This window comes from Eucyclogobius newberryi, unplaced genomic scaffold (assembly GCF_026437365.1).
Source record: "Eucyclogobius newberryi isolate DKJ021-1_F unplaced genomic scaffold, fEucNew1.0.hap1 SCAF_4, whole genome shotgun sequence".
Classification (NCBI taxonomy): domain Eukaryota; kingdom Metazoa; phylum Chordata; class Actinopteri; order Gobiiformes; family Gobiidae; genus Eucyclogobius; species Eucyclogobius newberryi.
Window position 1 is genome coordinate 20,895,907 of NW_027316056.1, and position 12,213 is coordinate 20,908,119.

The window sequence follows — 12,213 nt, forward strand, 5'->3', positions numbered from 1 at the left end:
TCGCCTGGAAGTCTCTAGAAATCTGACACTTTATTGAACGAAATTAAAAAGAATGAACGTGCCGTTCACAGACACCAGAAGGAACGCGTTCACAGTTTCGTTCGTCTGCAGTAATACAGTGCGTTCAGTTCACGGACACCAAAATTATGAACTCGTTCATGAACTTTCGTTCAATGAACGCGTTCAGGCACAACACTGCCAATTGTCATCATCTTAAAGGCGTAATGGACGATTTTTTTGGCCCAAATCTGAGTCTCATTTCCTCGTGGCGTGGACTGCCGATTAGTCCTGCTACGCACCTACTGCTCACCTGCAGCCGCGTTGGAAGTGCGCATGCGCACTTCCGCCTGAGTTCTCAAATCGCCAAAAAATCGTCCATTACGCCTTTAAAACCGTTTTGCTTCTTGTGGTTTGTAGAAAACATATGCAGATTAAAACCACCGATCTGTCTGCATCTGTTTAAACTGTTGCTTCTAGCTACTGAAGGGGAAACCAAATATTAACTTTACTCTATTGTATTACCGACTTCAGGAAAGGTAAAGCCCCCCAGCTCCCCCTCACTATCTCGGGCTCCCCCGTCTCCACTGTGGACTCCCTCCGCTTTCTCTGTATCACCATCACCCGGGACCTCAAGTGGGGGCTCACCATCAGCTCCCTCACCGGGAAGGTCCAGCAAAGGATGTACTTCCTGCGGCAGCTGAAGAAAGCAAAGCTGACAGCGTAGAGATGATGGTGCAGTTCTACACGGCCATCATTGAGTCCATCCTCACCTCCTCCATCACTGTGTGGTATGCTGGAGCCACAGCCAGAGACAAGCAGAGACTACAGCGCATTGTGCGCTCCGCTGAGAAGGTGATCGGCCGCAACCTTCCATCTCTGCAGGACCTGTACGTCTGCAGGACTCTAGGACGTGCAGGTCGAATCACAGCCGACCCTTCGCACACGCACTATTTGAGCCACTCCCCTCAGGCAGGAGGCTACGGTCCATCCGGACCTGAAAAAGCTAAATGTTTAGTTTTGCGAAATTATATGAAATTTGACACACAACCAAATTTTGGCATCCCCATCAAAAAAGTCAACGAGACCCACTTCATAATTGTTACAGCTTTGCCAACAATGACCGAAACCTCCCATGTTATTCCAATGGGGAAATTGCCAGAACATGCTTATACTTTATACTTTCACGAACTCCTCCTCGGGCATTAGCCCTATTAACCTGAAATTTGGTGAGACTCATCTTCAGGGGTAAAAGTTATACACCATTTTTATTCAATGAGTCACGGTCTCTGTGCGGCTTTGAGAATTCAAAATAAAATTGCTTTTTGAATGGTAAAACAAAGGGTGGAAGATGTGCCAGCGTCACAGATTCAGCAGTAGATGTAATAAAAGGACAATTGGGGCGCGTTAGCGCCCCCTCCTCTTGCGGCAGCGTGGCGAGGGCCGATCTTTGCCGCTTGCGGCTATATTTTTTCTATTATTCTTTTAATGACTTCCTGCTTTCGAAGAGTGCAGACGCTTTCTTGCTTGCTCCAGCTTGCTTTTGCTGCTTTCCTTATTTATGAAGCCAGGGAAAACAGCACACAGTACTTCAAATGAAAAAGGGGTTCTTAGCCGACTGCTTCAGCTGAACACATGGCTGTCCACAGAGTGCACACCTAGAGGAATACAATACATTGAGAACATCTTATCTATTCTGGAAATGAGAGGACCTGTTTAAGAGAAATGGCCCCCACTTATGCAGAGGTGGAGTGAGGGTGCTGACAGAGAACTGAGGTATTGGACTGGGCTTGGACAGGGTCCTGGGCAGATAGTTAGAGAAGAGAGGAATGAAAGAGGAATTCCTGCGCCATCAGCCAGTGATCGAGCCAATGTGCAGAGCAGCCCTGGGTCCCCCCTACCACATCTACTCCGACTTCCTCACTCTCCTTCCCATCTCCACCCTCATCCAAGGGTCTTTCCGGCCATCTTGAATGTCTGATCAAATCAGGCCTTAAGATGGCTCCACTCACCCAATATAGCAAGATCAAGAGTTATGTCAACACTTGTCAATTCTTCCCCACGCAAGCCGACTCCAGCTACACCAACAAAAGCCCCACCAAATATCCCCCCTTGCCTTTCACCTGGTCCCAAACTCTCCCTGGCAACAAAAGCCCCACCACTCATCCCCCCTCGCCTTTCACCTGGTATCTCGCATAGATAGGATGCACTGGGTCCCAGCGTTGCCGGGACTTCATATTAAGCCCCCCCAGTGCTATTTCTGTAGTCACATCGTACAGGTGGGAAAACAAAGTTGCTGAGCCAGTTTTTGGTCGTCTGCGGAAGGGGGGGCTTGGGGCTTGTAATCGGTGAGAAGCCGGAGCCCACTCCACACAGAGGGGGTTTGTTGTTGGAGAACTGCTGCTTCAGACGCCTATTGTACTGAGATCTAGCTCTTGACGCGTCACTTCTAAATCCATACTTTTCATCTTTGTAGTGCTCTCTGTCACCGGCTCTGTGCACTGCCTCCTTCTGCCGCCTTAACTGCCTCAGTTTAGGTGTGAACCAGGGTGTGTAATTATTGAAGGTGACTTTGGTGTGTGTTTGGCATAATAAGATAAGATAAGATAAGATATTCCTTTATTGTCCCACATGGGGAAATTTCATTGATGCAACGCAGGTAGATACAGAGGCAGATACAGAAGAAAAGAACAGATCACTTATGGGGGGTGCGGGGGGGCTCGGAGCCGAGGCACATCGCGACGAAAACACCCAATCCAGCCGAATAAAGTCTAAACAAGTTGAATTAAAGCGATTCCAGTGCGTGTCCCGATCGTTCGTGAAGTTCCTATTTTATATAAACGTGTACCGGCGGCATACTGTACGTCAGCGGTGACCGGTCCTCACAGTATCACAGTGTCCGTGTACTCATCCAAACCATCTGTGGCAGCTCTGAAAACCTTACAGTCTGTAATGTCCAAACACGCACGTAGCTCCTCCACTGCCTCATTGGTCTACTTCTTAGAGGTCCTCTCTACAGGTAATAAACTGTCTGTACTTTGGTAGTTTGTGGCTGAGATTCCCCTTGTTAAAATCGCCCAGGATAATACACAATGCAGGGCTCCCACTGATTCAGCGGTGGTGAGGTGTAATTTTTATGCACTTATTTTTGCCATATTTCTCTGATGAGCTTTCACCAGTCAGAAGAACAGTGAGGACACATGTAACTGTACGTTATGTTACTCCAATTCGGATCTTTTGGTATGGCACACTTATTAATGTACAAACGCGTCTTTTCCGAGCTGAATCGAATGGAAGCCTAAGCCCCGCCCACTTCTGAGCAAGTTAACCTGACCGCAACATAAACTGGTACACCGGTCCGTGAAAATAAAACTTACATTATTCCGGTCCGTGGTGCAAAAAGGTTGGGGACCCCTGACCTAGAGAGAACATAGTATCCTTATCGGGAGGCGAGGGCTAACCGCTCTGCAACCGTGCAACCTATTTCTATGAAATTTATACAAATCATTTGTAATTAAACTGATACACCACAAGGAACACAAGATGGAACTATTTTATTTCTTCAGATTATTCATTCAAGTAAATAAAATGATCAACAATTGAACTGTGGCTTCTGGGGAAACATTGGCTCATCACCCTTAGTGCAATGACAGCAACGGTATCATTAAAGTAAGCTATAATGGACATATTCTTAATCTATTTCCAAGAAATGTATACAACGTATTTGTATTTAAACTGATACACCACAAGGAACACAAGATGGAACCATTTTATTTCTTCAGATTTTATTTTTGAAATCACAGAGTAATATTTTTTTGAAATGTAATTTAATTGTTGGCCCTCATCAAAAATTATGAAAGACAATAAGACACAGTTCCTGATTTGTAAACATTGTTAGTAAGCAGAAGTGAGATTCAGGTCATTTCAAATGCTGTTGTTGTCTTCAGGCTTTAAGTCTCTTTCCATAACCGTCCACCACTTCAGGTGTGACACTCTCATCCTCGTCCACATCCTCTGTCACAGACTTTCCGACCAGCTGGAAAATATCCTCTGCAGCAACGCCCTTCGGCTCAGCCACTTTCACCGTCAACATGTCCAGACTCAGGACAGTTCGTTTGGGGATCTTTACTTTGGCTACCACTGATTTTCCAAGCTATAAAAAAAGAAGGTAGATACAGACATATCTTAGAACACATTTTCATGCAGATTTTTGTATAGATTTGAGTAGTATTTGAACCTTGTCATGGCACGGCTTCTCGCACGGTAACATCAGCTTGATGCCACTGCCCAATGCTCTCTCCACCAAACGAATCGAACACACCAACTCCGCCAGCTCAGTGGGAAGTAAAGACGCTTCATGGTCATTACCCTTCCATGTCTTGTCCAAAGTGACGTGTCGCTCCACAATCTTTGCCCCTAAAGCCACAGCTGCCACTGAAATACTAATGCCGGTCTCGTGGCCGGAGTAACCGATGGGTATATCTGGAAACTCTTTCTGGTATTCCTGTAGATTACAGAATTAAAGTACTTTAACATAAGAGAAGTAAAGACAAAGTGTGAAACTAAAAATATGTGGACACAATGCAAATAACACCGCGTTTCAAATTATTAAGCAAATTGTGTCATAAAGGTAGTTTTCAAACTTATGGATGGTATTGCGTCTCAGGGCTTTTTGGGTCAGAGAAATCAATCTCAGACAGCTGTGCCAATTAGTTTATCAGGAAAATTAAATTAAAGGAAACCTTTTTCAAGCAATATAGGAAAGAAAAAAGATATCTAGTGCCGATAAGCGTGAAATAGTTAAGTGCCTTGGACAAGGTTTGAAAACCTTAGATATTTGAGGAAAACATTTGCGTGATCATCGTACTATTAAGACATTTGTAGCCGATTCAGATCTCAGACAGATTTGTGCAGATAAAGGCACAATGGAGAAAGTTTCTGCCAGACAAGTACATGCCATTACAAAGCAGCAAACAGGTATTTGAAGCTACTGGTGCATTAAACAATTGAATTGTACTCTAAAGTTTGATGACTCAAAAATTATGATGACCGTCATTTATATTGACTATTTGACAAAATTAGAGAAAAATATGATTTGCATATCATTTGAAACGCATTATGTATTACTGTAATGATGCGGAGGTTGACATCCTCGGCGTCAAGAGGATAGGCACTGGTGCACTGCAGAATGGCAAAGTTCTGGTTGTACTTCTTCACAGTCTGATATACGCGCCGCATTGTCTCCATGGACTGCATCCCACTGGACACCACCATCGGACGTCCTGACGTGAACAAAGCAAAGCATTAAACTGTATCACTTAAGTTCTAATCCGAGAAAACATAATTGCAATAAAAGACTAGTGCCGTCTCAAATTGATACTAACATTTCAGACTTGATTCGATAATAAAGAACAGGATCGATATCTATTTCAATACCAGAATTATAACAACAGCAATAAAAAGACAATTTAATGTAATTTTAAACACAAAATATGTGTACTCTTTTGACCATGCATAAGCGCAAGATCATTTTAAAAACTGTCCAGAGAAGGTCAAATGTTGTCCCGTTTGGGATTTCTTTAAGCATCAATATTTAAAATGAGTATCTAATTTCACTAATAGTTTCAGTATGGATAAGTATCTGAATCATAATACAAAAGACAAAGATCACACAAGTTAGAATGTACTGAAAAATGTTGGGGGAAAGATCATAATTTATTTTTCCACACACTGGCAATGCAAACCGTTTCTCTCACCCTTTTGTGCAGTTTTCTCCAGATAAGGGAAGTTGTTGGTGTCGCCAGAGCCCACTTTGAGGAAAGGCACATCGAGTTCATGGAGAAACTCTACTGCCATCTACAAAACAAGCAACACGTCTGTTCGACAAGCTAACCAGGTCATTCATTTGTATTATTGACCTAAAGTTTCTCTCACCTCATCCATCCCTGACGCAGTGAAGAAGATTCCCACCTCTTTGGCATATTTCTGCAACTCCTTGTATTGCTCGTGACTTAACTCTAGGTGGCGCTTGTGCTCTCCGTAAGTTTTGCCCCATGAATGTTTGGACGTGTAAAGCCGCTCCAGTGCCTTCTTGTTGAACTTGTACTCCAGCTCACTCTTCTGAAATTTGGCACAGTCAGCTCCGCAGTCCTGGAAAAATTCAACCATATTTATGAATGAGAGATATTGCCAATTATTATGAATCTCTGACTACAGTCACATGGGCTCTCAAAACGTTACAATGACAATGAAATTACAATGACCACATTTTTTAGTTAAGATGAGGAGGGTGAGCTTGTAGACCGGAGGGACAGCGGTTTAACATACGAACAGCGCCAGTATTGTGTAAGTGGATGAACACAGTACAACAGCCACACGTCTCTTAAAGGCATAATGGACGTTTTTTCGTCAATTACAGAGAACTAAAGCGGAAGTGCGCATGCGAACTCCCCCCGTGCGGACCTACACAACAGCCTCGCGGCCACACGTGCGTTTGTTTATTAGCTGGATTTCCTAAGAAAAATGTGTGGAGTCTTACTTCTTGCAGTAGCAATACAATTTCAATGTGATTGTACATGTTTTTTTTTTTTTATTAACCTTAATTCAAACAAGTAAGAACCTATTGAGATCGAGACCTCTCTTTCATGGGTGACCTGGGGCAAAGGGAAAGACTCGACAGCACACAAGTCATAAAAACATTTACACAAGTAATAGATATGCCTAATGTTTTGTTGAAGTTAAGTCTTGTATGGTTGTGCTATTTTAGTGACCATTTTTACTAGAAAAAAACAATAGCAAACCGCAAGCGGCATCCAACGGGCCTCACGGGCCGCCGTGATCCGTACTCCGCATTTTCGACTTGATAGAGATGCTGCTGACGGACCCTCATTGTGCTGTGCATAACCAGTGCAAATGAACACAATATTCAGTCAAATTTGCGGCTCTCCCACACAGAGACCGTAACACTTGGAATAAAAATGTTTATAACTTTTGGTGCCCCGCTCCTGTAGATGATCGTTACCAAATTTAAAGTTGGTTGGGCTAACGCCCAAGGAGGAGTTTTTTGTCATAGCAGTATGCATGATCGTATTCACTGGTTGTGCCAGGGGAAACGGGCGGCGCCCACATGTTGCAATGCTGCCTTCGGCAGGACCAATAGAGGTCATTCACGTGACGTCACACGACCGCCCCCCACACTCCCCCCACGCTCCCTCCAGGCCCTTTTGGTCATGTTGTCTGTCATCAGTGTGTCTTCCCCTACGAGCCCATTCTATACCGCAGTCTGTCTGCATCGATTTACGACGAAACACGGTTCAAAGAGGCCCAAAACCTCATTAATGATATTGCACGCTTTACTATAATCAAAATGGTGAAGGTATGTGTGGCAGTTGAGCTCAGGCCTAATTATCAAAAATAACAAATGTGTTTATGTTTTAAGTAGCACAAGTAGCTTAAAACAACTTTTGTATCCTGTAAACTAAATACATTTACATTCTTTAACGAAGTAAAGATAGTCAAACGTTACATTATATAGAAGTAACCATACAAGCACACATTACAAATACAGAACGTAATGAATTTTTACGCAACATTCATATTTTTACCACTTTATGCTGTTCTAACTCTAACATATATCATCTTATTTAACCAATAAAATACGAGCCAGTACAAAAGTAAACATAACCAATTTTATAGTAATAAAGTTTTGTTATTATTACTAGTTACAGATAATATGGGTCTCTGATAAAGATGCTTCAGCGCCTCTGTATCTTAAGACCTTGGTGGTTGTTCTAGCTCTTTCGGAGCTGATTTGATTGTGATGTGCTTACGTGTCAGTTTATGTCACTGCCTCTAAAAGCATGTGTATTGTCATTGTCCTGGGGGAGGAGGGACCTTTGTCAGGGACAGTGATTATTTACTGGGCGCGAGTAAATAAAGATCCACCTTTTGAGAAAGACATACTCTGTTCAATTTAATTATTTCTTAGTGATTGTTTGCAGAAATTCATCAATCAGTTCCTCTTCCGTACATCTTCAAAAAGTCTCGAAGATAACTTGAGCTAAGCCTCACAATTGGTTAAGGTGACTAAAAATGACATGTAAACTTACAACGCACACATGTCGTGTCTGGTTGTTGAATTCACAAGGCTATAGCCACTCCAGCAATAAAACAACTTATTTAGAGGGTTGGCTCATGCATTTTGTTTCTCAAATGATCTCGAGCAGTTCAACACAATATTACCTTTGCCATTTTGATCATCTTCTTCGCTATTTCAATGTCTCCTTGGTGATTTTGTCCAATCTCTGCAATAATAAAGCACGGATGAGAACCTCCGATCATCCTCCCCGGACACAACTCAAACTTTAAAGGCATTTTTCTTCAACACACGAGTTCAAGAGACAAACAAACTGACGCGACAGACGGAGACGAACAGTGAATGAAATGTGTCAAAAGCCAACCCGGAACCAGGATATGTTACTGCTTCCGGAGCAAAGGACTGTTTCCGGGTGGATGGAAAAAATAAATGCATCGTTTGAAGCGTATTCATTCTTTACGCGCGCACACACAAACACACACACACACACATTATATATATATATATATATATATATATATATATATATATATATATATATATATATATATATATATATATATATATATATATATATATATATATATATATATATATATATGATAGCCATAGCTAACTTGATCATCGACATCAACAAATTCAATAATTTCTTTATTCAAAAACAACTTGAGTCGAACTTTGTGCAGCTTAAAGGACATTGTCTCTTTCTTTTCTATACTTCCATTTTATTTCCCCCAGTAAATAAACACATAAAGTGCTATGAAAAGTTACACTACACATCTTTATTATTAACCTGGCCAGCCAAATTAATTCAATCAATCTGGAGTGAGCCAGGTTACAGGATTATAGGCCCATTAAGATTTTAAATTTTCCCTATATTTTCCCTTTTTTTCCAGTGTAACAATTTTGGTGTTTTATAATTGTACTTCCTGGTTGTACATGAGCAGCACATGTGGCATACATAGATAGGCCTACATTATAAAGTGGTGTCTCTTGTTTTGTACAGTATCATGTATACTTCTGTTTACAAAGCTTTGCTTGACTGGACTCAGGAGATCCCTGATATTTGCATTGAATGAAGTTGGGCAGAGGTTGTTTTACACACAGAAAATTCATGGGCGAAATACTGGTGGCCAAACAGGAAGAACAAAAACATGAATCAAAAATAGCTTATTTTTTATGTTATTAAGGACACAATTACAGATACATGATTCATAGAACTATCTCTATATGACTGAAAATGTGAGAATCCTGAAATTATAATTATTGTATTGCGTGGTTAAGTACTGACTTAAAAGCATTGATAATTAAATAAAAAACAAAACATATACATTGCAGTATGCGCCCTTCATCCTGTATGATGTGAAATGTAACATAAGTCAGGTTATTATTAGCTCACTGCGATGGGCCTGTGCCTTTGATACTGTCATTGTAATCTTCTAATGTAACTAGTTACTTTAAAAAGCGTTCAAAATTGTGTTTTGGGTCCCCTTCTGAACTTTGAAATGTGGTCGACCCCTTCAGAAAGTGGCCGAACAAGTGGCTGACCACTTCTGACCAATCTAGAAGGTGGCTAAACATGATTTTGGATGCTTTAAAAAAAAAAAGAAAGAAAGAAAAGCGGACCAAGTGGCCGAACAAAGTGGCTGAAGTTATGTGTTTTGGACTTTTAATTTAAATGGAAATTATCAAAAATATGTCATCACATCAAACCAGGCTTTGTCTCCCAAGTGCAACACCATCCCAAGTGATCTTATCCTACAGTATCTGCACTACAGTTAAAAATCCATACGGCTAAAAACATCAGCCTTCTAAACATGGACAATGATTTTTTTTTTTCTTGTAATCAATGCTTTTAAGTCGGCAATTAACCACACAAAGAAATCACTACAATTTCAGGATTATTTGTTTCATTAATCCAGAGATGATCGTGTTCTTAATGAATTTAAAAAATGTATATCATTATTAAATAATGACCTATCTGGGGCCCCCTGGAGGTGGCTAATACAGTGGCCAACAGAGTGATTAACCATTGGCAACTTTTGGATCTTGATGCAAGGGGCTGTTAGGCACCATTGGTGGACTGAACAGATCTAAAACCATAAACAGTATTTCAACAAAATCGAAAACTTTAAGCAATAATACTAGAAACAATGAGTTTTTTTCTGTATTTATTCACATTGAAATTTGAGGACAGTAAATGTATATGGTCAAGCAACAACTGACAAATATGTAGTTTTAACATCATGAGCAAAATGTGTTGATATTGTTACTGTATTTATTATTATACTTTTGCATATGTACATAGGTATCCAGAGAGTACACACACGCACAAGCAGACATAAAAACTACATTGGAATGACTGGTCTTGGATTTCCTGACTGAAACTTTCATAATGCATAGATTGGAAAACTGAAAATTAGCCAAGATCAAGCTTCACACAAAGTTGAGAGTGCACATGCAACTTGGGTTTTACAGTTTGGTCCCTAAAAACACTTAAAAGTTATAAATGGGGGTGAATGGACAAGGAGCACATGACACAATTATTAACACTAGCTCTGTAAGTAAACAGCATCTATTTGAAAATTGAACTGGGAACTTTTAATGTGACCATGATGTAAACTAAGAATCAACACGTCCCGTTTTGGCGTCACTAGTGACCACTCCCTGTCTTTGTACAGGAAAACAATTTGTTGTGACAGGGAGAAAGTGAGAGCTGATGATAATAATATTTCTAATTGAATCTGGTTATAAGAAATTATTTGTGATTACTGGACGCTGGTTCTTGGAGGAAAGAGAAAACACTGAACAGATATGAACTGAGGAGCTGACCTCCCTAGTATTTGCACTGCAGTCAGGCGAGTGGACCAGAGTGCAATGTATGCCTAACGGACTAGAGGCGACTGCTTGAGGGAGATGAGCACAGAGCGCATGCGGGACACATCTTTGGCCTGTTTGCTGGACTTGGGGTTGAAGTCACAGAGGCGAGCCACACGCTCCCACTCAGTCCCAGGGTTGTTTTCATCCAGGTCGGAAATCAAAGCCTCTTCGGCAGCCCTAAACCAGGGGAGAGGAGAGGGAGGCAGGAGACGGAGAAAAGGTTTAGGCAAAAACAAAGAGGTAAAAGACACATGTAAACAGTCCTGAAAGTGGCCTTGGCTGATGACCAACTGCGCTGGGTGCCAAATCTCTTTTAAGGTTTGTGGTCACACTTTTGTCAGTTTATGGTTCAGCTGAGACAAATTCAGGAATCTCAAGACACAAGTGACAACAATGCTAAAACTACTGAGAGGCTCAGTTTACTGTACAGTAACAAGACTATTCAATGTTTACTTAAAGGGAAATGCCAAACAGCCTGAAGCAAATTTGGTTGGTTAAAAAATGCACCAAAATAAATTTGTCCCTGGGAAATGTAAAAAATCGTATTCATCCAAGAAAAAAATAAATTAAATCAAAGAAAGTCCAGTGTAATTGTATGAATACAATAAAACTGGACTTTAATCCTTGGGACAAGTTTTTTTTTTAACCAACCCTAAAAATGAAGCAGTATTGGCTTGTTGGCCATGCAATAAGCTGCAGGTGAAAGCTCAGTTTTAGAAAAAGCAAATTTATTGTTTTGGAAGTTAGAAAAAAGGTAAAAAGGGAGAAAATACAAAAGCTCCCAATACATCAACTCCCACCGGTTTTAAATTCCACTGCCATTGGCATTTTTCAAGTACACCCGCAAAAGAATCTAAAAAAAAATAAAAAAATAAATAAAGGAAAACTACCAACTCAAACTACCATAACTAGTCACTGATGGGTATCAGCCCCTTTGAAGAATAACATTGATCATGTACATTCTGTAGTATATTTTTACTTAACTGGTCTAGGCGGTAGCAAGGATGGTTAATGTGTGTGCTTTAAAAGATGCATAGAAAAAGGGAAAACAGTTTTAAAAGTCAGAATTGAGAAGAAAGAGAATAGAAAATCAAATGAAAGACAAATTCAGCACGATGTTAAAAGGAAGCATGCAAAGGCTTGGGTTTTGTGCAGACATTTTAAAACAGCTTTTAGTTTCTACAGCTATAAAACTCACTGCACATTGTCCCAGATACGATATCTTTGGAATAGATCACAGT

General features: G+C 40.8%; 2 protein-coding genes across 4 annotated transcripts in view; both read right to left on the bottom strand.

Moving 5' to 3' along the window:
- Window positions 1–3,806: 3,806 nt before the first annotated feature.
- Window positions 3,807–8,434, bottom strand: LOC140377163 (N-acetylneuraminate-9-phosphate synthase-like). Its single transcript, XM_072462485.1, has 6 exons — window positions 8,239–8,434; window positions 5,932–6,147; window positions 5,754–5,853; window positions 5,125–5,279; window positions 4,235–4,501; window positions 3,807–4,150 (listed from the first exon to the last, which is right to left on the bottom strand). The coding sequence occupies exons 1-6, from the start codon at window positions 8,368–8,370 to the stop codon at window positions 3,941–3,943; spliced, it is 1,080 nt and encodes a 359-aa protein (XP_072318586.1). The 5' UTR covers window positions 8,371–8,434; the 3' UTR covers window positions 3,807–3,940.
- Window positions 8,435–10,746: 2,312 nt separating this feature from the next.
- Window positions 10,747–12,213, bottom strand: part of clta (clathrin, light chain A) — a 5,639-nt gene continuing 4,172 nt past the window's right edge. For 2 of the 3 annotated variants that reach the window (XM_072462490.1, XM_072462491.1), the window contains one exon: window positions 10,747–11,149. In XM_072462490.1, the coding sequence (XP_072318591.1) occupies window positions 10,978–11,149 (172 nt within the window). In that variant the 3' untranslated portion in view covers window positions 10,747–10,977. Of the gene's footprint in view, window positions 11,150–11,956; window positions 11,993–12,213 lie in introns of all 3 variants that reach the window. The other variant, XM_072462489.1, reaches the window with a different exon arrangement.

Coding starts and splice junctions, on each gene's coding strand:
- LOC140377163 (XM_072462485.1), bottom strand. CDS start 8,370: ATGCCTTTAAAGTTTGAGTTGTGTCCGGGGAGGATGATCGGAGGTTCT. Junction 4,502..5,124: donor TCAACCTCCGCATCATTACA/GTAATACATAAT, acceptor TGTAATCTACAG/GAATACCAGAAAGAGTTTCC. Junction 4,151..4,234: donor AGAAGCCGTGCCATGACAAG/GTTCAAATACTA, acceptor CTTTTTTTATAG/CTTGGAAAATCAGTGGTAGC.